Raw genomic sequence first — 26,771 nt, forward strand, 5'->3', positions numbered from 1 at the left:
TGTCCACGAATGCCACTCTCTGTTTTGTTTAATCCTTCTCTGGCACTGATATTCCTGTAAGCGCCCCAACACCACGTATAAACTGAAGAGCGGGCAGCGCTTTTGGTGCGGGGGAGTGGCCATTCCCGGAAGAAGGCTGCCGCCGGCCTACAGGGGCACCCACAATATGTCGCCCGTTACCTGTCTAGCGGAGTAGGTCGGCGTGCAGTGATACACGTCCTTTCTGCTCCTGGAATCTCAGTTGCCAGTGTCAGTCAGTTAACTTTGTATACTTACTGATGGATAATCGTCTAGCATTGCAAGAAAATGTGCAGAATACGAGGAAGATGAGGTATTTGGGGAGAAACGAGCGTTCGATCGTCTCTAATATTATTACAGCGTGTATTAAAGAGGCCACCCAAAAACAACTGTTCGCTAATATTATCAGTCCCAATCAAAGGGCTGCAATTTATGCGAACGTCAGCCTCGTCCAATAGGACGCATAAGTAAGGAATCGAAAAATAAGCCGCACGGTTTACTGGAATCGCCACGAAGGAAAACTAATAATTTTGTGAGGAAACCCATCGTTAGAGACAGTTTCAAAATCACGTAAAACCTTTGACGCTGATGGAACACTAAATCTCTGTCTCGGTCACTAAAGATATATTGCTTAAAACATGCGCCCAATAGCTATTGCAAACACTGCTGAAATTTCCTTCGAAACATGTACACCGATTCTGGACTTTTAAGCAGAATGCTTGACATACGAGGTGCGCTTACATATTAACTTTTATTTTTCGGTAAGAATTTTATTTGTTAGTCTACAGCAATGTTATCCTCTTCAAAATATTCCCCATTACATACCACAGACTTATACCAGTGCTTTTTCCAATTCCCGAACTTTTTCTTCGGGATAGTTTATAGGTCTTCTAACTGTGCATCCATACTTGTGAAACTGCTGCCCTTTAAGACACACTTTGAAGTGTTTATACCACTTGTATGCCCTCGGTTTACTCATAACAGGCTCACCAAAAGCAATATTCAGCATTTCTAAAAATTTCATACATTTTATTGAATTCTTATAACAAAATTTAGTACAGATTGTCTAATCTATTTTTATACAAAACAAATAATCGTTGATGCTACCAAAATACACGTAACCTTTTTGACAACTGACAACAGAGTAAATAGCCAATATGCATAACATTGTACGCATAGTTTTGAGACATGTTTACGAAGACAGTGTTTAAAAAGTAAGCACAAATTTATAATTTTGTGTGTTAGTCCGATTTGCACTACTTTTTTCTCACTCTTCATGTTGCAAGAATTGTTAAGTTTCAGTACAATCCTTCAAAGAAACTTGTAGCTTTCAGTAGAAATACAAACTAGCAACAACCTTTAAATTCTACAGATTGATTGCATTATGTGCGGTTCGTTTTACGAATAGCAATAGAGGAACATATACTCACACGGACTGGCATTCGGTTCTATGTTTATAGTAGAATACTAACTCCCGTTCTTATGTTAATACTATTTACTCTATCGCTGTGTTTCGAAAGAAGCTATCGTTTTTTGCATCCCTTATGGTCCTAGTGCATTTGTCTAAAAATAAACGCAGCAGGGACGTATCGGTACACGGCGTCGCCACAGATTTAAATCGCGCGCCGCGGCAGGGCCGGCACTACGTTGTGAAACAGCCTGTAGAAGCGCCTCGTGACGCAGCTGGCTGGGTAGCCACAGTGGGGACTCGCTCGCTCGCTCTTCAGTTTACCGACATAGTATACTAGAGATGGGCAAACTGAAACACGTAACTGTTTGGAAACAAATGAGACAGCACAATGTAATGTTTCGATACGCTGTTTCGAAACAGTGAAACAGTTTGTGTTTTGTAATCTAATAAACGTACATATTTTATACTGTATAAGTATGTCCATATAAACACAAATGAGGTGCGAGAGCGCTAATCACATCGCAGAAAGCATGAAGCTATCACTTAGGCGTCTTGGCAGTTTCGTATTTCCTGCAGCAAATGCGCTGCTTTCGTGTCGTGTGACTTTCATACTTTTCAATTGGCTGAGGACAGCCACAGCTGAAGACAGAAGAACCACCACGAACGGAACTGGAGGTGGGAGCGAACTGCAGAAACAACGGATATGCTACTGGGATTCCCACATTCCGTTAGTATGGGTAATATACCCATCCTGCTAATTTCCATGCACAGAAAGGGAATCATTGTGGATAATACCCACAGTGACTATAGAGTCACAGATAACGCCAAATAATTCGAATAAATAACAAAATATAAAAAAATAATTTTGTCTTTCAAGGTGTTTCGAACCGTTACTATAAATTCACCATGCTTCCCAGCCCTTCCCGTTCACCATTACACTATAAGAGATGTGTCAAACAGATTGCTTGCAATTATACCTACATCAAATTTATGTACATGTCTAATAACTGTCACTCCACACCTTTTTTTATTCAGAATGTTGTAAGCTTATTTGCGTTTCTTAATATGATTACTGTAGATGACCAGAGAAACGTATGTTATAAAAAAAGTGTAATTTAACTGAATGATTTTCACATATTTATTATTTTGGATGTGAATAGTATGCGTTGTTTTATTGTTTGGTTAATGTTTATAAAGCAAATGTTACGCCATTTCGAAATAGGGCAGTCAGCTAGAAACGAAGCTTTATTTTCGGATATCTTAAGCTTCATGCTATTGCTTGTCAAAAAGATTTCGACACTCTTTAAAGTGTTTCACGAAGTGTTATGTTGTGTTTCAGTACCTGTGCCGAGCGCGAATCTCGTCAGACACAGAGCGGAATGAAACATCGCTGTTTCGACACAATTAGTCCGTTCCAAGCACAGGTGGACTGAAACAGCCTTATTTTGAAACAACGATGCAGTTTCTGTGTCTGGCTCGAGATCGAATCCGGTCCGGTTATCCGAGACAGGGGCGGAATGAAACACCAGTGTTTAGAAACAGTGAACCACAGCCGCTCCGAGACACTGAAACAGTTCCACGTATCGAAACGTAGAAACAGTGGCCAAGTCTACAGTATACCGTGAGGAGGCTTGCCGAGTACCGATGTAAGTGTGTTTGTTGCGTGTAGCAGATGCAGCCGCGCTCTTCTGGTAGCCAGTGCCCACGAAGCGTTCGAGAACAGTGCGCTCCCGTGGCTGGGCGTCCGGCGAGCGTACTTGTCGCGGCGCACTGTGCAGCATGAATGTGGGGCTGCCGTTCAAATGGCTCTGAGGACTATGGGACTTAACATCTGTGGCCATCAGTCCCCCTAGAACGTACAACTACTTAAACCTAACTAACCTAAGGACATCACACACATCCGTGCCCGAGGCAGGATTCGAACCTGCGACCGTAGCGGTCACGCGGTTCCACACTGAAGCGCCTAGAACCGCACGGCCACACCGGCCGGCGGCGCTCCCGTCATCCGTTTCGCGGCGTCTCGAGCCACCTTTCCTCCCCTAGCGGTCCGCCATTGTCTCCGCTGGGGCCGGGAGAACGGCGCCTTCCCGCCTTCCGCGGCCATTGTTCAGGGCCGGCCAGTCGTGCTGTGTTTGTATTGTGGCAGGGCCTCGGCGGACCGTTAACCTGCTCCCACACACAAACACACTGGCTGCCTCAACTTGCACCTGCCAAGAGCTAGCCTCTTCTCCTTCATTCGATTCCAGCACTCAAACTCTTAAAGTGTAGCAGTATTTTTCTATACTCTACAGCAGGGGTTACCGAGAAAATGTTCTCGGGGACCCCCCCCCCCCCTCATCGAGCATTATTGGTACCTTGTCATATCACAGTATCGAGTACCTAAAAAAGCCAAATTGAGAGTCTTTTTATACGTTTTCTATTTTTGGTACTTAGAAAAAACATTGACATATTCATTACTAGGAAAATATTGACCTTAAAACTTTTTCAGTTTAGCCATCATTGTTATTGTTAAATTTCTGATTATTGCTCAAAATCTTTGTCTTCAAATCTGCGTGTTTAGTGTAACACACTCCTTAAGAAAATAAAAATTGAGAATGAACTAAAAATGACAGGAAAAGATTTAAACTGAGTGTATTGGTCTTTCAACTGTACTACACTTGAGATTGCATTGAGTAGACATGTGTGAAAAATTAGTAAACAATAATTTCATACGAGGTATTATTTATTTGAAAAAGTACAGTTACAACAGAGTACTCCATCACTATACAGTTAGTTTTAATTTTCAGTTCTTAATTAGACGAGTTCAATCTGACCTTTGAGTCCGTTATTTCTGAAATATTAGGCTCCAAACTTTAAACTTTCACTCTGAAAGCCGACCGCATGTCGAGCCGATTCCTATATTTGTTTTTCGTGAAACACACAGAAGAAAATGCTTGCTCACACCGATATGTGGTTGCAAATGGAAGGATCTTTTTCATTGCCTTATCTCCGAGTTTCTTGTAGTCCTTGCGTGCTGATGCCCGGAAGTCTGTAATTTTATCACCGACGAAAATGTTTATCACCGTACCACAGCCGGACAGATCCACAAGTTGATCTTGCTCTTCTTCAGTGAGGCCTCGGATTTTGTCTATTCTTCACAGCTGAAGGGATTTCGAATCCATCTGTCGTCGGGGTCAGGTTCAGCGAAATACTCTCTAAAAGTGGTGGCTAGGCTGTGTAGACGCTCGGCTACATTGATCTCGATCTGGTCAGAAACTCTCCTCTGATGACTCCAAGAATCGTTTTAAAGTAGAAAAGTTAGTGACTCGTTCTCTATCCTTGACGCCCAGATCTGTCACTTTCTGACCACAGCACTAATCCTATCCTCGACTTTGTACATGTCTACATTTTTTTCCTTGTAAACTCAAGTTTAACACATTCAAGTGTTCAAACACATCAGCCAAGTACGCAACTGAGAAACGCCAAGAGAAATTAGTGAAAAAATCCGCTAGCCGCAGAAGTGAGCGTTCGCTAAAGCTCTACTCATGCAGGAAGCGGCCACAGCAAAAAAATCTGTTATCATACGAGATACACTCCTGGAAATTGAAATAAGAACACCGTGAATTCATTGTCCCAGGAAGGGGAAACTTTATTGACACATTCCTGGGGTCAGATACATCACATGATCACACTGACAGAACCACAGGCACATAGACACAGGCAACAGAGCATGCACAATGTCGGCACTAGTACAGTGTATATCCACCTTTCGCAGCAATGCAGGCTGCTATTCTCCCATGGAGACGATCGTAGAGATGCTGGATGTAGTCCTGTGGAACGGCTTGCCATGCCATTTCCACCTGGCGCCTCAGTTGGACCAGCGTTCGTGCTGGACGTGCAGACCGCGTGAGACGACGCTTCATCCAGTCCCAAACATGCTCAATGGGGGACAGATCCGGAGATCTTTCTGGCCAGGGTAGTTGACTTACACCTTCTAGAGCACGTTGGGTGGCACGGGATACATGCGGACGTGCATTGTCCTGTTGGAACAGCAAGTTCCCTTGCCGGTCTAGGAATGGTAGAACGATGGGTTCGATGACGGTTTGGATGTACCGTGCACTATTCAGTGTCCCCTCGACGATCACCAGTGGTGTACGGCCAGTGTAGGAGATCGCTCCCCACACCATGATGCCGGGTGTTGGCCCTGTGTGCCTCGGTCGTATGCAGTCCCGATTGTGGCGCTCACCTGCACGGCGCCAAACACGCATACGACCATCATTGGCACCGAGGCAGAAGCGACTCTCATCGCTGAAGACGACACGTCTCCATTCATTCGTCCCTCCATTCACGCCTGTCGCGACACCACTGGAGGCGGGCTGCACGATGTTGGGGCGTGAGCGGAAGACGGCCTAACGGTGTGCGGGACCGTAGCCCAGCTTCGTGGAGACGGTTGCGAATGGTCCTCGCCGATACCCCAGGAGCAACAGTGTCCCTAATTTGCTGGGAAGTGGCGGTGCGGTCCCCTACGGCACTGCGTAGGATCCTACGGTCTTGGCGTGCATCCGTGCGTCGCTGCGGTCCGGTCCCAGGTCGACGGGCACGTGCACCTTCCGCCGACCACTGGCGACAACATCGATGTACTGTGGAGACCTCACGCCCCACGTGTTGAGCAATTCGGCGGTACGTCCACCCGGCCTCCCGCATGCCCACTATACGCCCTCGCTCAAAGTCCGTCAACTGCACATACGGTTCACGTCCACGCTGTCGCGGCATGCTACCAGTGTTAAAGACTGCGATGGAGCTCCGTATGCCACGGCAAACTGGCTGACACTGACGGCGGCGGTGCACAAATGCTGCGCAGCTAGCGCCATTCGACGGCCAACACCGCGGTTCCTGGTGTGTCCGCTGTGCCGTGCGTGTGATCATTGCTTGTACAGCCCTCTCGCAGTGTCCGGAGCAAGTATGGTGGGTCTGACACACCGGTGTCAATGTGTTCTTTTTTCCATTTCCAGGAGTGTATAATTAATCTATTTTTTTTATTGTAATAGCATCTTGCGGACCCCTCTGGCATAGCTCGCGGACCACCTGTTCTGAACCACTGCTCTACACCTTCATCTGCCCCCAAGGTTTTTATTTCTATTGCTTATATGGTATCCCCCCTTCATCTTAACTAAGGCGTCACGTAATGCTGGCGGCTGGAGCTCCTTTGTAACAGGCTGAGTAGTCCGCCATGTTTTCTCTATCTCAGAGGATTCACCTGTGTTTTACCTTCCACGTGGTTAACCTATTCACACATCTTTCACAATGTATCTTTTTATATTGCACGTATGAAGTGGACCAAACAGCAATTAGTGTTTAAGGGGATATTTATAATGCCGTTTTCGTATAACAGAAAAATTGAAATTAACATTACACGGCTGTAAAAACGTAGGCTCGGAACCTGCGTGATCGTTTGTAAATCTTGAATGTAATGAGTTGAGAACTCGGTACCAATGTCTTCAATATCGATTTGGTGGCGTTTATTTTTTATTCAGGAGGTACTTTAAGAAATGCCGGATTTTTATCGTACAGGGGTGGGGGAAAGCATAGTTTCTGCTACCATTTAACCGGTATTCATTCTCTCTACTTCATGACAGGTTTGTTGCCCGTCGAGTTGAGTTCAGATCGTAATTCTTTGAAGCTTATGTTGCTTGTCCAAATTCCGTCACAATGATCAGTCCGCGATAAAAATTTCTTGTGCTACTGTAACTAAGAAATGAAGGTTAAGTACTATTCAGTTTATGTATCTATGTTTATGATAAGACGTACAAAACCATGAAAAATATTCTTCACCACTTCTACAATCGCGAAAATATGTATGTTTATGATACCGACAAAATATGTACGTTTACGATAACAAAATATACATATTGTTGTTGTTGTGGTCTTCAGTCCAGAGACTGGTTTGATGCAGCTCTCCATGCTACTCTATCCTCCACAAGCTTCTTCATCTCCCAGTACCCACTGCAACCTACATCCTTCTGAATCTGCTTAGTGTATTCATCTCTTGGTCTCCCTCTACGATTTTTACCCTCCACGCTGCCCTCCAATACTGAATTGGTGATCCCTTGATGCCTCAGAACATGTCCTACCAACCGATCCCTTCTTCTAGTCAAGTTGTGCCACAAACTCCTCTTCTGCCCAATTCTATTCAATACCTCCTCATTAGTTATGTGATCTACCCATCTAATCTTCAGCATTCTTCTGTAGCACCACATTTCAAAAGCTTCTATTCTCTTCTTGTCCAAACTATTTATCGTCCATTTTTCACTTCCATACATGGCTACACTCCATACAAATACTTTCAGAAACGACTTCCTGACAAATCTATACTCGATGTTAACAAATGTCTCTTCTTCAGAAACGCTTTCCTTGCCATTGCCAGTCTACGTTTTATATCCTCTCTACTTCGACCATCATCAGTTATTTTGCTCCCCTAATAGCAAAACTGCTTTACTACTTTAAGTGTCTCATTTCCTAATCTAATTCCCTCAGCATCACCCGACTTAATTCGACTACATTCATCCTCGTTTCGCTTTTGTTGATGTTCATCTTATATCCACCTTTCAAGACACTGTTCATTCCGTTCAACTGCCCTTCCAAGTCCTTTGCTGTCTCTGACAGAATTACAATGTCATCGGCGAACCTCAAAGTTTTTATTTCTTCTTCATGGATTTTAATACCTACTCCGAATCTTTCTTTTGTTTCCTTTAGTGCTTGCTCAATATACAGATCGAATAGCATCGGGGAGAGGCTACAACCCTGTCTCACTCCCTTCCCAACCACTGCTTCCCTTTCGTGTCCATCGACTCTTATAACTGCTATCTGGTTTCTGTTCTCGAAACTTCAACAAAAGCCCGTACCGAGCTACTGAGCGTCTCTCCTGCAGAGTCTTCCACTGCAGTCTATCTACCATCTCCTTAACGCTTTCGCGATTACTAAATGATCCTGTAAAGAAGCGCGCTGCTCTCCGTTAATTCTAGCAACACGTCACCTGAACTTCCTCCATGTTTAACTAAGGCAGTTATATTTCTTTCTTTTTTTTTTTTTTTTTTTTTTTTTTTTGTCCCGCTTAACTTTAAGAGCTAAGATGCACCCCCGTCAGTAGATTCGTGTCCTCTCTCGCGAGTGGAACCTGTCCGTCGCGTCCGTGTTTACTACGGGCTGTTCGGGCTTCACAAACCACGCCTCTGACTGAACACACTTCCCCCTGTCTTCATCTGGACTGACGCAGCAAGTTGTGGAGCGCCTACTGCTGCAATTTTCTCGCCTGGCCCAAGTAGCTGACGTTTCTCCGCCCCAGACAGCCGCTTCGTGACCGGTTTTCGTGCGATTTCTTCCGATTAAATGTGTTTATAATAGTCTTCACTGCACAAGCACGTCTCCCAGAGGTTACTCCGATTCCTCGACAAGTGTTTCCTTTCCGAAACAACGCCACGAAGATTTTTCTCCCTCTACTTTTGCAGCTGTCGTCGTTTTTCGAGCCGTGTTAGCTGAACACCTGCGCCGCCGCGCCAAACTAGCGACGGAAGACCGAAATCGCGCGACACGGACGTTCGCCGTGCAGTGCTGCAACCCGCTCAATAGCGGAGGTCAACACGGAGCGGTCTGGGCCAGTTCCCCACCGCGTTACGCCACCCGTATTCCAGTCTCAGCTAGAACTAGAATGAAATGTTTCTAGAATCAAGTTTGGAAGGTAGCAGACGAGGTACTGGCGGAATAAAAGCTGTGAGGACAGGGCGTGAGTCGTGCTCGGGTAGCTCAGATGGTAGAACACTTGCCCGCGAAAGGCAAAGGTCCCGAGTTCGAGTCTCGGTCCGTCACACAGTTTTAATCTGCCATCAAGTTTCAGCTAGAACTGTTCTTTTGTAAATGCTGTACTTCGAGACAAGAGTCTGTGGACCATCAACTGACGATTTACCTTCAAATGCAGCTTTAAATATTCACCCCATTCCACCGAACGTCGATATGCAGCACGATTTTGGAACACATAGTGTGTTCCAACACTATGAATTACCTCGAAGGGAACGATAGATTGACACACAGTCAAGACGGATTTAGAAAGCATCCTTCTTGTGAAACACAACTATGTCTTTACTCGCACCAAGTATTTACTGCTATTGACGAGGGATTTCAAATTGATTCCGTATTTCTGGATTTCCGAACGGCTTTTACACTGGACCACAAAAGCGGCTTGTGGTGAAATTGCGTGCTTATCGAGTATCGTGTCAGTTATGTGACTGTATTTGTAGTTTCCTGTCAGAGAGGTCACAGTTCGTAGCAACGGACGGAAAACCATCGAGTATACAGGAGTCTGGCGTTCCCTGAGGCAGTGTTATACGAGGTGCATTCAAGATCTAAGGCCTCCGATTTTTTTTCTAATTAACTACTCACCCGAAATCGATGCAACTGGCGTTACTTCTCAACGTAATCGCCCTGCAGACGTACACATTTTCACAACGCTGACGCCACGATTCCGTGGCACCGGCGAAGGCTTCTTTAGGAGTCTGTTTTGACCACTGGGAAATCGCTGAGGCAATAGCAGCACGGCTGGTGAATGTGCGGCCACGGAGAGGGTCTTTCATTGTTGGAAAAAGCCAAAAGTCACTAGGAGCCAGGTCAGGTGAGTAGGGAGCACGAGGAATCACTTCAAAGTTGTTATCACGAAGAAACTGTTGCTTAACGTCAGCTCGACGTGCAGGTGCGTTGTCTCGGTGAAACAGCACACGCGCAGCCCTTCCCGGACGTTTTTGTTGCAGTGCAGGAAGTAATTTGTTCTTCAAAACATTCTCGTAGGATGCACCTGTTACCGTAGTGCCCTTTGGAACGCTATGGGTAAGGATTACGCCCTCACTGTCCCAGAACATGGACACCATCATTTTTTCAGCACTGGCGGTTACCCGAAATTTTTTTGGTGGCGGTGAATCAGTGTGTTTCCATTGAGCTGACTGGCGCTTTGTTTCTGGATTGAAAAATGGCATCCACGTCTCATCCATTGTCACAACCGACGAAAAGAAAGTCCCATTCGTGCTGTCGTTGCGCGTCAACATTGCTCGGCAACGTGCCACACGGGCAGCCGTGTGGTCGTCCGTCAGCATTCGTGGCACCCACCTGGATGACACTTTTCGCATTTTCAGGTCGTCGTGCAGGATTGTGTGCACAGAACCCACAGAAATGCCAACTCTGGAGGCGATATGTTCGACAGTCATCCGGCGATCCCCCAAAACAATTCTCTCCACTTTCTCGATCGTCTCGTCAGACCGGCTTGTGCGAGCCCGAGGTTGTTTCGGTTTGCTGTCACACGATGTTCTGCCTTCATTAAACTGTCGCACCCACGAACGCACTTTCGACACATCCGTAACTCCGTCACCACATGTCTCCTTCAACTGTCGATGAATTTCAATTGGTTTCACACCACGCAAATTCAGAAAACGAATGATTGCACGCTGTTCAAGTAAGGAAAACGTCGCCATTTTAAGTATTTAAAACAGTTCTTATTCTCGCCGCTGGCGGTAAAATTCCATCTGCCGTACGGTGCTGCCATCTCTGGAACGTATTCACAATGAACGCGGCCTCATTTTAAAACAATGCGCATGTTTCTATCTCTTTCCAGTCCGGAGAAAAAAAAAAAAATCGGAGGCCTTAGAACTTGAATGCACCTCGTACTCCCTTTGCTGCTTTGCCAAGCAGTAGAAACTCTTGCCGGGCACTGTCTTGCTCAAATGCAATGCCGTTTCGTTTGACAGCACCACACCTTCGGTTATCGTCTGCGACACGAAACTACGTCCCGTTGTGTTGCCCTTTATGACTAGGCCCTCTGGGCTCGCCTTCCAGCAAGATAACGGCCGCCCGCACGCGGCGAGAGTTGGTGCTGCTTCTCTTTGAGCTGCCACTCTCTGCCTCCAGTCGAGAACAGGGGGAGGACTCGGGTGGGGCCCTCCGACGGTCTGCGGAGACAACTGGAGAGAGTTTGGCACGTTATGCCTCAGGAGAGCATCGAGCGAGTCGAGCAATCGGCAGGGGCTGGGGTGGACCAACCTCTCACTGGCTTTATCCATTTGTGGAGCACTTTTTATGAAGAAGTTATCATTAGTACGTCGGATCTGCCGACTTCCGTCGCATTCGGACAATTCTGTGGAGGTGTGCCTTTTTTCCCCCTTGGACTGTACTTAACACGTTAAGTCGTTTGTAAAGTAATGGGACGTCGGCAGCCCAAGTGAGTGGCAGCTGAATTCCTTCTTCAACCCTTTCGTGGGCAAAATTGTCGAGCAGTTTTTTTAATGAATGGAGAGCAGATAGTAGTTGACAGATAGGTATATTTATCATACAGAATATCAAATTTGCTCCAACTGTGAATGTGAGGTTACACAACAAGGTGGGAGGTATTCTTCCCACTGCCCTTCCTTGGAGTTAAATGACAAAAACAACTCTTTCAATATGTCATAAAAAAATGGTTCAAATGGCTCTGAGCACTATGGGACTCAACATCTGTGGTCACCAGTCCCCTAGAACTTAGAACTGCTTGAACCTAACTGACCTAAGGACATCACACACATCCGTGCCCGAGGCAGGATTCGAACCTGCGACCGTAGCGGTCACGCGGTTCCAGACTGAAGCGCCTAGAACCGGACTGCCACTCCGCCCGGCTATATATGTGATATTTATTTGATAAATTTACTTCTCTTGTTAGAATGCTTATTCACAATTGCTTGCCATGAAATTTTCTGAAACTTGGGTTTATACAAAGTAGTATTTGACAATATGTACAAACACAGCGAGTGCGGTTTTGCGTAGCTTTGGTACTAGAATCGTGCCACCTCCAGTAGATTTCTCCTACAATGGGTCGATGCTCCCCTACAGCCACATGACGAAAATCTTCGGGTACTTTACCCCTTTTTGCCAGAAAGAGAGGTTTTCGTCCACGCCTTTTTTTGGGATGAGAAGCCAGCGACCAATTGCCTGGCTACACGGATCCCGTATGTGAGCTGATCGTGCTGTCCACTTTCTCTCTTACTTATTTTCCACAGGATAGAACTGTTCACTGCGGCAACGTCCACCAGGAAATAAAGTGTTCTGTGCCACCGTTTTACAGGACGTCTGCCAGTAGCATACCTTTCTCGTAATTGATCAAACTTATCGACACCACCCATTATTTTGTTGCCGGCCGGACTGGCCGTGCGGTTCTAGGCGCTACAGCCTGGAACCGAGCGACCGCTCCGGTCGCAGGTTCGAGTCCTGCCTCGTGCACCGATGTGTGTCATGTCCTTAGGTTAGTTAGGTTTAATTAGTTCTAAGTTGTAGGCGACTAACGACCTGAGAAGTTAAGTCGCATAGTGCTCAGAGCCATTTGAACCGTTGAACCATTATTCTGTTGTATTCTGCCACAACTTCAGGGCAAGAACTCGCTGTACTAGTACCATCCTTGTTTTTCCTTTTCACTGTGGCTGTTTCTCACGGGTCACGAATTGAGGACAGGGAAGTGACTGGACGGTTAACCATCTATTTTACTGCAGAAATGGCTCCTTTTGTTTCAAACTGGAATTCTCCTCGTTCCAGTTTTACGTTTTCCTTCATAAATTTGGGTAAATCAGAAGTATTGAGCTTATACTATAGCTTTGAGGAGAAAATCACAGAATGTCACGCAAACAGCACTGAAAGGCTCCTCTACAGGGCAACACTCAGCTGTACAATGCCTCTGCGCGAAAGTACAGCAAAAACGGCGGGACCGTACAGTGGTGGGAACTGGACTAGGAGCGGGTTGACTGTAGCGGGGAACACGTTTCCCACGGCTCACCAAAGGGTGAATGAGTGCAGCTTTTACTGGTTCTACGCTGCCTGCGTATTACAGCCCTCCAGGTACCGTGAGGAGCAGGGCAGACAAATTACAGCGGTCACCGATAAGCAAATCCAGCAGTAAGAAACTGCAACACGTCCTACAAAGTAAGGACACCTCTGGCACGTACTTCAAAGCGGCCAGTAAAGTACAGAAGCACAATGAAGCTGTGTGTGTCTGTGTACGGGAAGCCAGCTAAAGCCGGCCGGCGAACGCGGACTAATTGGCCAGTTAGTGACAATGAGCTGGCGCACAGTGGGGGGAATCCCCCTCCCGCGCACGCCGGCTCTTGCGTCATCTCGCACACATCTGATCCGCTACGCTCTTTTTCTGGTCTCGCCTCTGCTTACAGCCAACACACACACGCACAAGGGTAAGATGTGTGAAAAGTATACACAACATTTTTGTATGGTGCGAAAACTGGCAATCGCCCCTAAACAACAAAAATTGTGAGTTCATTCACATCGCTACTAAAAAAAAGTTACATTTCTGTTACACAATGTGTCGGACAAAATTAACAGCTGCTCCGTCGTTACAACTACAAGAAAGTGCGTGTCTTCCTCACCATACGCGTCTCGCATTACTGAAGTAGAGTATCATCAACGGTCTGTAATTAAAGATATTTATACTTTCATTTTTCTAGATCTAAAACCAGTTCGTTAACAAATTGTCGGTTTTCATTTACAGTCATCCCTGCTTTCTTTTTCGCCTACATCAGGAAATGCCGCCTGCTGGCACCTACTTCGTTTCTTTGTTTATTAGGCACTGATATTTGCAATCTGATTTTTCACTACTCTGCATAACTAAGCATTTTTTTTTTTACATTTATACAGAACACTTATTCCCTACACAACTGTCCATTGTTCATTTGTATACTTCTTACTGTGTGTCGTGCTTTTTTGTCTCGCGAACATTCCCGCTAGGCAAAGTGATCGGACGTTTGAGGTTCTTTTATAGGCGGGAGTTCGATTTATTGAAGACGCAGGAGGAGGGGTGGGGGGGGGGGGGGCGGGGAGGGATGGTGTTGACAACAGAAGACTTTATGGAACGAAATGCTGCGGAGTGTGTGCTGATACGAAACTTCCTGGGAGGTTAAATCTGTGTGCCGGATCGAGACTCGAACTCCACACCTGTGCTCTAGCGACTCAGCCAGTACCACTCCGCTGCAGAGCGAGAATTCACCGTGGGAACACCGCCCCTGGCTGTGGCTAAGCCGTTGCGGCCGAGCGGTTCTAGGCGCTTCAGTCCGGAACCGCGCTGCTGCCTCGGGCACGGATGTGTGTGACGTTCTTAGGTTAGTTAGGTTTAAGTCTAGGGGACTGATGACCTCAGATGTTAAGTCCCACAGTGCTCAGAGCCGTAAGCCTCTCTTCCCCGGGTGCTAGTCTCAAGTTCCGCAGCAGAGGTTCGGTGTGAGGTAGGCACACACATTTTATTTTCCGATCTCGCAGTTATACAATTTCGCATCGCGTCTGCAGACGTCGCGTAGCATTCAGTGGGTAAAGCGGTACTGCACGAAGCCCGCACTCGGCAGTAGGATGTCGGTTCCGACGCTCACCGGAGAGACCGGGGAATCCTGCCGACGAGAGGTGATCGAAACCTGTGATCCGGATGTGTGTGTGTGTGTGTGTGTGTGTGTGTGTGTGTGTGTGTGTGAAAACAACCAGTAACTCCGTTACCAAAGGCCTTCTACTACATACTCAGGCAAGGAACACGTTTAGCTGCATCACTTGGTATTACTTTTTAAGGAACTGTTTACGCTTCTCTTGTAAAAGTCTACACAATGGAGTTACGAGGTTTCCGTCACCGTGACGTCACCAGTGGACGGTGGAATCTGGCTCTGTGGCTACACCCGTTACGTCACTAGCGAGGAACGCAGGCGAAGCAAGTAATCTCGCTTAGTAAATACTTGCTGACACAAGCACACGGTAAGGGAAGCCTACCTTCTCACTATACAGGGTGTATAAAAAAGAATCACCCGATTTGGCCCATCTACAGGGTGAAAAGTATTCAAACCGACAGACTCTGGGAGGTTGTAGGGAACATCGAAACCAAATATTTTTCCCTAATGTCGTTTTTTCTTATGAGGATTATTTAAACCTGTGGACGCCGTATTACGCTCTTCAGAGGCGGTATTACTATCTTCAGTTGTTAGAGGGCGTATTACGCTCTTCAGTTGTAGGCAACTGCTGTCCACCACTGTAGCAGTGCATTGTCTCTGTTTACTAATGGAGCGATACACCTGGAGTGAGTACACTGATACGGTTGGTGCGTACTACGTAGCGCACCACAACAGACGAGCTGCACAGCAGGTTTGTCAACAACAATATCCTAATCACCGTATCCCGCATCGTACGACCTTTGCTGCTCTGTACCGACGTCTGCGTGAGACCGGGCCATTTAGCAGATTGCCTGGACAGGGACGCCGTCGCACGGTAAGAACGCTGCAAGTTGAGGAAGCTGTCTTGCAGCATGTGGAGCGAGATCATTCAATCAGCACTCGTGCAATTGCACGTAACATGGGTACGAATCAGACGAATGTAAGAACAGTCCTTCGAGAGCAATTGTTACGTCAATTTCACTTACAGCGTATCCACAAACTGGAACCAGTTGATTATCCACCCAGAGAACAGTTTTCGCAGTGGTACCTGGAACAGAGTGAAATGCATCCTCTGTGTTGTTTACCGATGAAGCAACGTTTGGGCGTGATGGAGTCTTCAACATGCACAGTTCGCATGTTTGGAGTGAGGATAACCCACATGCCACAGTTACTAGCGCTCATCGAGTGCGGTTCTTCGTTAACGTGTGGGTCGGTGTTGCTGGGGACTGTTTAATTTGGCCGTATGTGATACCCAGGCCATTAAATGACAGGCACTATTACAATTTTCTCGCCAGAGCATTGCCAGAATTGCTGGAAGACGTCCCGCTCCCTACAAGACAACACGTGTGGTTCCAACGTGACGGGGCGCCGGCACATTTCAGTCGTCGTGTGCGTCGATTCGTGGACCGACGGTTCTCAGAAACGTGGATTGACAAAGGTGGTCCTGTACCGTGGCCTGCTCGATCCCCAGATATGTCCCCTCTCGCTTGTGCAACTCCTGTTGCATCAGAAAAGGATTCGGTTGCCCAGAGGGTAGCAGCAGCAGGAACAATTCAGAATACTCCCGGGGTTTTTGCCCGTGTCAGACCGAACATGATCCGATGGTTCAACATTTGTTTACATATCAATGGAGGCATTTTTGAAAATCTACCGTCATTAAAATTGGGTTGCGTTAATGTGTTGTCTCTTGGTCATAAAAAAATGGAAAAGTGTTTGTTGCTTTAATTAATTTGCCGCCAGAGAAATCTTCCACTATCGGTTTAAATACACCTCATAGGAAAAAATGACACTAGAGAAAAATATTTGTTTTGATGTCCCCTATAACCTCCCACAGTTTGTCGGTTTAAATAATTTTCACCCTGTATATTTTTGAAACTAATGAACATATACAATGATTTTGTTTTTGATGAACGGGCAACACAAAGTTTTTTTTCCCATAACTTTCAGTACGTGTTCAATATGCATCTACTCTGTAGGAATCAGCATGGATTTCGAAAAAGACGATCGTGTGCAACCCAGCTCGCGCTATTCGTCCACGAGACTCAGAGGGCCATAGACACGGGTTCCCAGGTAGATGCCGTGTTTCTTGACTTCCGCAAGGCGATCGATACAGTTCCCCACAGTCGTTTAATGAACAAAGTAAGAGCATATGGACTATCAGACCAATTGTGTGATTGGATTGAGGAGTTCCTAGATAACAGAACGCAGCATGTCATTGTCAATGGAGAGAAGTCTTCCGAAGTAAGAGTTATTTCAGGTGTGCCGCAGGGGAGTGTCGTAGGACCGTTGCTATTCACAATATACATAAACGACCTTGTGGATAACATCGGAAGTTCACCGACACTTTTTGCGGATGATGCTGTGGTACATCGACAGGTTGTAACAATGGAAAATTGTATTGAAATGCAGGAGGATCTGCAGCGAATTGACGCACGGTGCAGGGAATGGCAATTGAGTCTCAATGTAGACAAGTGTAATGTGCTGCGAATACACAGAAAGAAAGATCACTTATCATTTAGATACAACATAGCAGGTTAGCAACTGGAAGCAGTTAATTCCATAAATTATCTGGGAGTAAGCATTAGGAGTGATTTAAAATCGAATGATCATATAAAGTTTATCGCCGGTAAAGCAAATGCCAGACACAGATTCATTGGAAGAATCCTAAGGAAATGTCATCCGAAAACAAAGGAAGTAGGTTACAGTACGCTTGAATACTGCTGAGCAGTGTGGGATCCGTGGCAGATAGGGTCGATAGAAGAGATACAAAAGATCCAACGGAGAGCAGCGCGCTTCGTTACAGGATTATTCTGTAATCGCGAAAGCGTTACGGAGATGATACATGAACTCCAGTGGAAGACTCTGCAGGAGAGACGCTCAGTAGCTCGGTACGGGCTTTTGTTCAAGTTTCGAGAACATACCTTCACCGAGGAGTCGAGCAGTATATTGCTCCCTCCTACGTATGTCTCGCGAAGAGACCGTGAGGATAAAATCAGAGAGATTAGAGCCCACACAGAGGCATACCGGCCGGCCGTAGTGGCCGTGCGGTTAAAGGCGCTGCAGTCTGGAACCGCAAGACCGCTACGGTTGCAGGTTCGAATCCTGCCTCGGGCACGGGTGTTTGTGATGTCCTTAGGTTAGTTAGGTTTAACTAGTTCTAAGTTCTAGGGGACTAATGACCTCAGCAGTTGAGTCCCATAGTGCTCAGAGCCATTTGAACCATCTGAAGAGGCATACCGACAATCCTTCTTTGAGGCATACCGACAATCCTCCTTTCCACGAACGACACGAGACTGGAATAGAAGGGAGAACCGATAGAGGTACTCAAGGTACCCTCCGCCACACACCGTCAGGTGGCTTGCGGAGTATGGATGTAGATGATATCAGCTTACGGTAAACAAGTACGTCATAACGGCATCCCTGGCTCTGAGCACTATGGGAGTTAACATCAGAGGTCATCAGTCCCTTCGAACTTTGAACTAGTTAGCTAACCTAAGGACATCACACACATCCATGCCCGAGGCAGGATTCGAACCTGCGACCGTAGCAGTCGCGCGGTTCCAAACTGAAGCGCCTGGAACCGCTCGGCCACATTGGCTAACGGCATCCCTTTTGAACATTATTCCGAGTAATGCAGTTTCCCGCTTCGTCAGAATGGCAGGAAGCAGAGCTTGTCGGCAAAACAGGAAGAAAGAGCCCTACACGACGACTCAGCAAGACAGTCCGAGGACGGGTCGTCTCGGGCTCCGCAAAACTCGGATGGAGGAGCACAACCAATCACAGTTACGCATCTTACGTCATCTCTGCGACCCACTGGCAATGCTGGGGGTTTCCTGTAAGTATGGTGGGGGGGTCTTGCAACCTGCCCACGAAAGACAGAGGTCTCGAATTCGAGCGTCCGTCTCTAGAGACATGCGTTTTTACCGGATACATCTCAGTCACTGGCATCCGATTGTGACTTCAGAGTGGCACTAGCTTCGTCTCTTATACGAAAACGTTCTCTAGGTGCTAGCATCGCATCGTCTACCGTTAGGGGGGGGGGCAGACCTCGTCACAATCTGTCCGCCCCCACCCCCAACCTTACTTCCTCCACCCACACATCCCACTTCCACAAAACTGGATGCGATCGCGAAACTCGACAGCAGCAGTGGACAAACGTGCCGGACAAGGAGGCTCCAGTCAGCCAGCTACCTAGCCAGCTTCCGGCACGCCTGGGTGAGCAGAGGGCGCTGCGGAGTCGCGCTGCCGGGCCGGCGCTCGCTGGAGGCTGCTGGAATGTGACCTCGGCGCCGGCCGGCAAGGGCAAGCGCGCGCACGCACGGCGCAGCCACACACGTGGAGCGGCGGCCAGCCTTTTGTCACGTTCCACGTCACGTGATGCACAAAATACGTTTAGGCGACGAACCACGCAAAGTGAGACCGATAAGGAGCGAGCGGAACTTGACAGGCGCCGTACTGTACTCCTGGTGAGTTTTCTGCACCCAATGAACATGCAATCCGAAAGAAAGCAGGTGCTGACAGATGTGAAAATTACCGAACTATCAGTTTAATAAGTCACAGCTGCAAAATACTAACGCGTATTATTTACAGACGAATGGAAAAACTAGTAGAAGACGACCTCGTGGAAGATCAGTTTGGATTCCGTAGAAATATTGGAACACGTGACGCAATACTGACCCAACGACTTATCTTAGAAGAAAGATTAAGCAACGGCAAATCTACGTTTCTAGCATTTGTAGACTTACAGAACGCTTTTGACAATGTTGAGTGGAATATTCTCTCTCAAACTCTGAAGGTGGCAGGGGTAAAATACAGGGAGCGAAAGGCTATTCACAATTTGTACAGAAACCAGATGGCAGTTATACGAGTCGAGGGGCATGAAAGGGAAGCAGTGGTTGGGAAGGGAGTGAGACAGGGTTGTAGCCTCTCCCCGGTGTTATTCAACATGTATATTGAGCAAGCAGTACAGGAAACAAAAGAAAAATTTGGAGTAGGTATTAAAATCCGTGGAGAAGAAATAAAAACTTTGAGGTTCGCCGATAACATTGTAATTCTGTCAGAGACAGCAAAGGACCTGGAAGAGCAGTTGAACGGAGTGGACAGTGTCTTGAAAGGAGGATATAAGATGAACATCAACAAAAGCAAAACGCGGATAATGGACTGTAGTCGAATTAAGTCGGGTGATGCTGAGGGAATTAGATTAGGAAATGAGACAGTTAGAGTAGTAAAGGAGCTTTGCTATTTGGGGAGCAAAATAACTGATAATGGTCAAAGTAGAGAGGATATAAAATGTAGACTGGCAATGGCAAGGAAAGCGTTTCTCAAGAAGAGAAATTTGTTAACGTCGAGTATTGATTTAAGTGTCAGGAAGTCGTTTCTGAAACTATTTGTATGGAATGTAGCCATGTATGGAAGGGAAACGTGGACGATAAATAATTTGGACAAGAAGAGAATAGAAGCTTTCAAAATGTGGTGCTACAGAAGAATGCTGAAGATTAGATGGGTAGATCACATAACTAATGAGGAGGTGTTGAATAGGATTGGGGAGAACAGGAGTATGTGGCACAACTTGACAAAAAGAAGGGATCGGTTGGTAGGACATGTTGTGAGGCATCAAGGGATCACAAATTTAGCATTGGAGGGGACCGTGGACATTCTGCGAGCGCCTACAAATTTCTGGGAAACTTGAAGCCCGTTCTCTGCTCGGACCGCAGCTCCGCTCCAGACGGCTACGTACAGCGCCGCCAGCTAGCGGAGCTTCGTGGAACTGTGGGCACTGAAGGGGGAGTTTTCCACGATTCTGTATTTTGTGACCTAAATTATCCGGGAAAAAATTTGTTCCACTGCTTAATTGAACGCCTCTCCGTCACGTAAATGTTAGGTGCTGCCTTTCTGACCACCGAGTTTGTCCGAGTTCCTGAAGTTTCGTAAGCTGATGTCCTTACTGACTGTAGACGGAATTTTGCTTTTTTGCGTTAAAACGTGTTCGTCGTGTACGTTTAACCTTTTATTTATATACACTACGGAGAGAACACGATTACCGTGTGGATACGGGAGGAAATGTGCTGACGCAGGCACTTTACGCGCGTCCGTTTCCGTGAACAAACCGTACGGTCCGAGATCGCGTTAACCGGCACTTCCCACTGCGCTCCCTGCCGGGACGTCTGATTCGCCTCTCCGCTTTCAACCTCGGCTGACTCGTGCTGCCGACCTGAGTGGCCGAGCGGTTCTAGGCGCTTCAGTCTGGAACCGCGCGACCGCTACGGTCGCAGGTTCGAATCCTGCCTCGGGCACGGATGTGTGTGATGTCCTTAGGTTAGTTAGGTTTAAGTAGTTCTAAGTTCTAGGGGACTGATGACCTCAGAAGTTAAGTCCCTTGGGGCTCAGAGCCACATAACTGTCCATTGCGAGACTAGCGTTTAGTCATAGTTCTGAAATCTTCTAGTGAGTCACGTTTATCGGCCCACATTGTACATATGAAACCTCACAGGAAACTGTATCACTGATATTCACTTACGAGAGGCATCGACAGCAGAGTGCTTTAGGCCCTTGTGGGTGGCAGCGCATCATCTTCATTCTAGTCACGTGACCACGTTAGTAGACATTTCTCTTTGGGTTTAACCGTTTCCACAAATGCCACTTTGTATTTCGAGTTGGTTGTTTAGTGTGCGGGAATCGGCTTTCGTGTGCAGTGTAAACATCACCTACTTTGATTTTTTTTTTAATGCTAACAGAGCTGTGAGGACGGGTCGTGAGTCGTGCTTGACCCGATAGAGCAATTGGTCGCGAAAGGCGTATGTCCCGAGTTCGAGTCTCGGTCCGGCACACAGTTTCAATCTGCTAGGAAGTTTCATATCAGCGCACACTCCACTGCAGAGTGAAAATCCCATTCTGGGGACAGAAAAGTAAGTTACCGGGAACAGTCAGCCGCAAAAGGAACTAGGGCCTCCAAGAAGGTATCTTTTGATTGAGAGAGTGACGAAAGCAACTGGGCGTGACTACAAGCGAACATTTAACAAGGAAATGTGCAGTTAGCACAGGTTGTTGTGTGGGTGCAGCGTAAGAATATGATTTTCCTCCCGGAAGTAAATTCGCGAACGAATAAAATTGTTAGGGACCTTAAACATTTTTCCGAAAAAAATGGAAAAGTTCGAAAACTGCCACTTACACAAAAATGCGAAATAGAGAGTTGTCAAAACATACGTTATTTTGATATTGCCCTACTCTGTACTTAATTACGTAATAAAGAATAAAATTCGACAAAGAATTTTTTTGTCAGATTCGTTACGCAACTTATCATCATCATCATTATTGGCAGTGGCTGTAGTTGTGTAAACTTGTTGATTCAAAAATGGTTCAAATGGCTCTGAGCACTATGGGACTTAACTGCCGAGGTCATCAGTTCCCTAGAACTTACAACTACTTAAACCTAACTAACGTAAGGACATCACACACACCCGTGCCCGAGGCAGGATTCGAACTTGCGACCGTAGCGGTCGCGCGGTTCCAGACTGTAGCGCCTAGAACCGCTCGGCCACCCCGGCCGGCAATTGTCGATTAGCACTACTGTTATACAACAGATGCTATTAATTTCACACACTCGAATTTATCTGAATCTAAAAATTTGACAACACCCAAAATGTATACTCACGAGCCGCCACTGATTTAGTGACTACAATATCACTGAGTCACAGTTGAAATCGGCCAACGCGTACAAATATCTGTGTGTAACGCTTTGTTGGGACAGGAAAAGAATAACAACACAGGTTCAGTCGTGGGTAAGGCAGATCATCAGCCGAGGAACTGGGAGTTTGGGGTGCGGCTTGCGAACTTAAGAACGAACGATGTGTCTCTCCCTCGCTGACTTGTGGGACGAGACCGAAACTCGTTTGGAACAACAAACGACATATACTGACAGGCGAGGGATGCGATTGGGCTTGGAGGCGTGTTTCGAGGTCACTTTCCCACGATTTTCTTGAGTAACTGTAAAACCGTGGCCTCCAGCGAAAACTTATCCCGGTACAAAATTTAACTACATTACATTTCCTACAAAAAGGTCCTGTCCATTTTTTTCTGTTGGACCAACAGTCTGCGCGTAGCTAGCGACACAATGTAAAAATCTCGGGCGTGGTTTTTTTGAAGGCCAGGCGTAACATGGCGGGTTGCACGAAACAACATCGACAGGTGCACCCTGTATGCCGCACAATGACAAGTCGAAGTGTCGGCACAAAACTAAACACAAAGTCTCGAATGCCATAGACTGATACAGATGCCTCAGAACCAGTAAGGGCTTATTCTACTGAATGTCTCGCCGGGCAGCTAATAAACATTAAGTTGCATTCGCCCCTCCCTCGCGTCCAAGTCTCAGTGGCGGCCGGCGAAACGCGTCGCGTTGAGGTTCTTAAGACGACGGTCAACGGAATTGCGGCAGTTTGAAAATGGGTTATATTGAGCGGAAGGTCAACTTCTTGCACACCTCATTTCACACAAACTGTTACACACAAGTCGCTAAAAAGTGTTCGAAATTTTAGGGTCGCTCAAACAGTGTAGCTGTCTCTAGTTATTGCAGACATCACTGGAAAAAGGACATTTTCAAAACTGAACTTCCGTGTCAGAACACAGGCCCATCGGTTCGTTTTTCCCACGTTCCGAAACTGGTATTTCAACGTAACTAGGGTTGTATAGCCTATCCCCAGCCGACCGAGGTGGCCGAGCGGTTCTACGCGCTTCAGTCCGGAACCACGCGGCAGCTACGGTCGCAGGTTCGAATCCTGCCTCGGGCACGGATGTGTGTAATGTCCTTAGGTTAGTTAGGTTTAAGTAGTTCTAAGTCTAGGGGACTGATGACCTAAGATGTTAAGTCCCATAATGTTTAGAGCCAAGCAGCCAGCCTATCACCAGCGCACAATACATGAAACCGAACAAAAATTTCGACAGGCAATTGAAGTTCAAGAAGAAGAAATCAACAACTTTGAGGTTTACCGATGACACTGTAATTCAGTCGCAGGCGGCGAAGGACTTTTAAGAGCAACTAAACGGAAGAGAGAGTGTCTCGAAAGCGGATTGTAAGATGTACATCGACAAAATTAAAACAAGGATGGAGGAATGTAAGAAAATCAGGTGATGCAGAGGGAATTGTATTGGGAAATCAGACACTAAAACTAGTAGATGGCTTTTACTGTTTGGGCAAAAACGATGATGGGCGAAGTGAGATACGAAATGAACGCAAATTAACCCATTGTTTGATAATGCATGTATTTAGCGACTTCCAACCAACTTTAAATTTAATTTCACTGTTTTTTCTGAATATTTTCTCGCTTACATGTTTGAAATGAACTACCTTACGGTATCGGTCCAGCGAAACACAGTCAGCACGTATTCGGAAAACATCGTTCTCGTCAAACACAACTAGCTCTTTATTAGCACCAAGTAACGAGTGCTATGAAGAGGGGATCTCAAATTCATTCCATTTTTCTGAATTTCCAGACGCCTTTTGACACTTTCCCACCACAAGATAGTTTTACTCAAATTGTATGCCTAGAGAGTTTCGCTTCAGTTGTGCCACTGGAATCGTGATTTTTTTGTCACATAGGTCACACTCCGAAGTAATTGACGGAAAATCATGGAGTAAAACAGAAGTGATATCCGACGTTCCCTAGGAAGTGCTATTGGCCCTCTGGTGCTCTTAATCTACTTAGACGATTTGGCAGATAATGTGAACAGTCGTCTTAGATTGTTTGCAGATAGTGTCATTTACCGTCTAGTAAAGTCATCAGAATATCAAAACCAATTGCAAATGACTTGGAAATGTCGTGTGGCTAGGGCCTTAGATGATGCAACACGTCTCCTAATGAGAGTGCCTACACTACGCTTGTCCACCCTGCCCTGGAGTGTTGCTTTAAGGTGTGGGATCCGCATCGGATAGAATTGACGGAGAAAAATCGACAAAGTTCAAAGAAGGGCAACGCGTTTCTTACAATTGCGAAACACGGGAGAGAACGTCACAGATACGAAACGCGATTTGGTATGTCAGCCATTAAGACAAGGCATTTTTCATTGCAGAGGGATTTTTCCACAAAATTCAATCACCAACTTCCTCATCGGGATGCGAAAATAATTTGTTGAAACCCACCTACACAGGCAGAAATGATCATTAAAATGAAATAAGAGAAATCAGACCTCCTACAGGTAGATTCAAGTGTCTATTTTTCCTACCCGCTATTAGCGTATGGGGCGGTAGAGAAAACTAACTGAAAGTGCTTCGGAGAACCTTCTGCCAGGCTTTTAAGTGTGAACTGCATAGCACTCGTGTTGATGAAAATTAAATGAAAACACATTGAAATTCGCCTATGAAGTAATCAGATGTGCGAAGCTATTTATTTTACAGGCGAGTTCGATTACTGGTAATCCATAACAGATGTAACTGAGATCTGAGCAGCTGAGTGGAAGGGTCAGGCAATAAAAAAAAGAATGGGGACACACTGCTGGCGACTGACCTGCGTGTTCCTGGGCGCCATGACAGGACTCCTGCCGCAGGTCCTGCAGTGTCCCGTGTCCTTATCCTTATCCCGGTCCTCGGCGAAACCGTCGTCGCAGGAGGGCGCCTTGCGCGGCCGAGAAATGCCGCACAGCATGTTGCGAGTCAGCTCCTTTCACCGCGTGTCTCGCTCGATCGAAGCGACGCCAGCACCTGAGTCAGAGTCGCGCGCGCGTCACGCGAACGACACACGATTCCGCAGCCGCCATTCCGTTGTCTGTAATGCCTGCCGCTTCACAGTACAAACCACAGAAGCACTTCCGATGTTTTTGCTCTCCCTCTTACTCGTTACGTAACATCGCCGGAGCACTATTATTGTCGCTGACCCGCCGACGATCGCACCTCGAGTTTATTTTCTTTCTCGCCGTTCGTTACGAAATGCCGACGGAGCACGTAAATTGTCTGCGAATCGTAGCGTCGCAGTCTCACCGAGAGTCGCACTTCAGGTGTTTGCCGAACTTCTCGAGTAACGTCGTTGGCGCTCGGCAATTGTCACACGAGTTAATAATATCTGCGAACTCGGCCGGCAGTATCTCGGCAACAAACAACTCGCGGATAGCACGGCGAAGCGAGCTAGCCGACTGTTCTGTTCTTTACGCAATTATAGTGTGCAGAAAAAAGGGCAAGATTACGAGATTACTGAAATTTTTCGCAGTGCAGTACGAAGAAGAGTTCTGGTGAGGGATTTTTAACGAATTAATAAATGTTCGGATTGTTTCGTACCACACGGCGCTTGTCGGACATCTGCGATGGTACCCACACGGCTATATTTGACACGAAATACGCTTTTTAATGTATCTGTGGCGTCGATATTACTGATGCCAGGCACAGACTGAACTGTTCATTTCACACGCGCCGTTCTATTTTTTTGTGTGTCTCCTTTAGGAAGGGAGGCAGCGAAGGTGAGCTCACGTAATATCTGGAGGCGAGCGCGGCCGACTTTCCAGTAGAACGAAGGCTGGGTAACGGCACGGTCTGCTGTCGCTGCCCTGCTGGAGGGAGCTCCTTTGTCCAGCTGGAGACGGCTCGCGTTCGGAACGCGGCGCACCTGCGTCGGCACTGGAGGCGGCGCGGCCGGCGGCCGAGATTTTCCTGCCGCCTCCCCCCTCCACTTCCGCCGCCCCTCCCCCTCACGGCAGCTGCGCGGCCCGGCAGGTGCACCGCCACGCTGCAACCTCTGCCTTCCTTCCTCCGACACACGGCGGCGATCGCGGAAACCGCAGCGCCGACAGATGCGTTCGATCACGGAGCACACGCACCTCCGACTGACTGCCCGACAAACCGGTCGCGGCACGAACAATCTCTGCCTGGCCGGCGTGCTGGATAGGTGGGGGGGGGGGGGGGGGCAGGTGCT

The 26,771-nt window shown here is 47.0% G+C and overlaps 1 protein-coding gene across 1 annotated transcript in view; it reads right to left on the minus strand.

Moving 5' to 3' along the window:
• The window catches only part of LOC126232176 (ras-associated and pleckstrin homology domains-containing protein 1-like), a 239,834-nt gene extending 213,347 nt beyond the window's left edge, over positions 1-26,487 (minus strand). The window contains exon 1 of the mRNA XM_049942473.1: positions 25,377-26,487. Coding sequence (XP_049798430.1) covers positions 25,377-25,514 — 138 coding nt within the window. The 5' untranslated portion in view covers positions 25,515-26,487. The remainder of the gene's footprint in view (positions 1-25,376) is intronic.
• Between the last annotated feature and the right edge of the window lie 284 nt (positions 26,488-26,771).

The sequence above is a fragment of the Schistocerca nitens genome, unplaced genomic scaffold (genome assembly GCF_023898315.1).
Source record: "Schistocerca nitens isolate TAMUIC-IGC-003100 unplaced genomic scaffold, iqSchNite1.1 HiC_scaffold_465, whole genome shotgun sequence".
NCBI classification, from domain to species: domain Eukaryota; kingdom Metazoa; phylum Arthropoda; class Insecta; order Orthoptera; family Acrididae; genus Schistocerca; species Schistocerca nitens.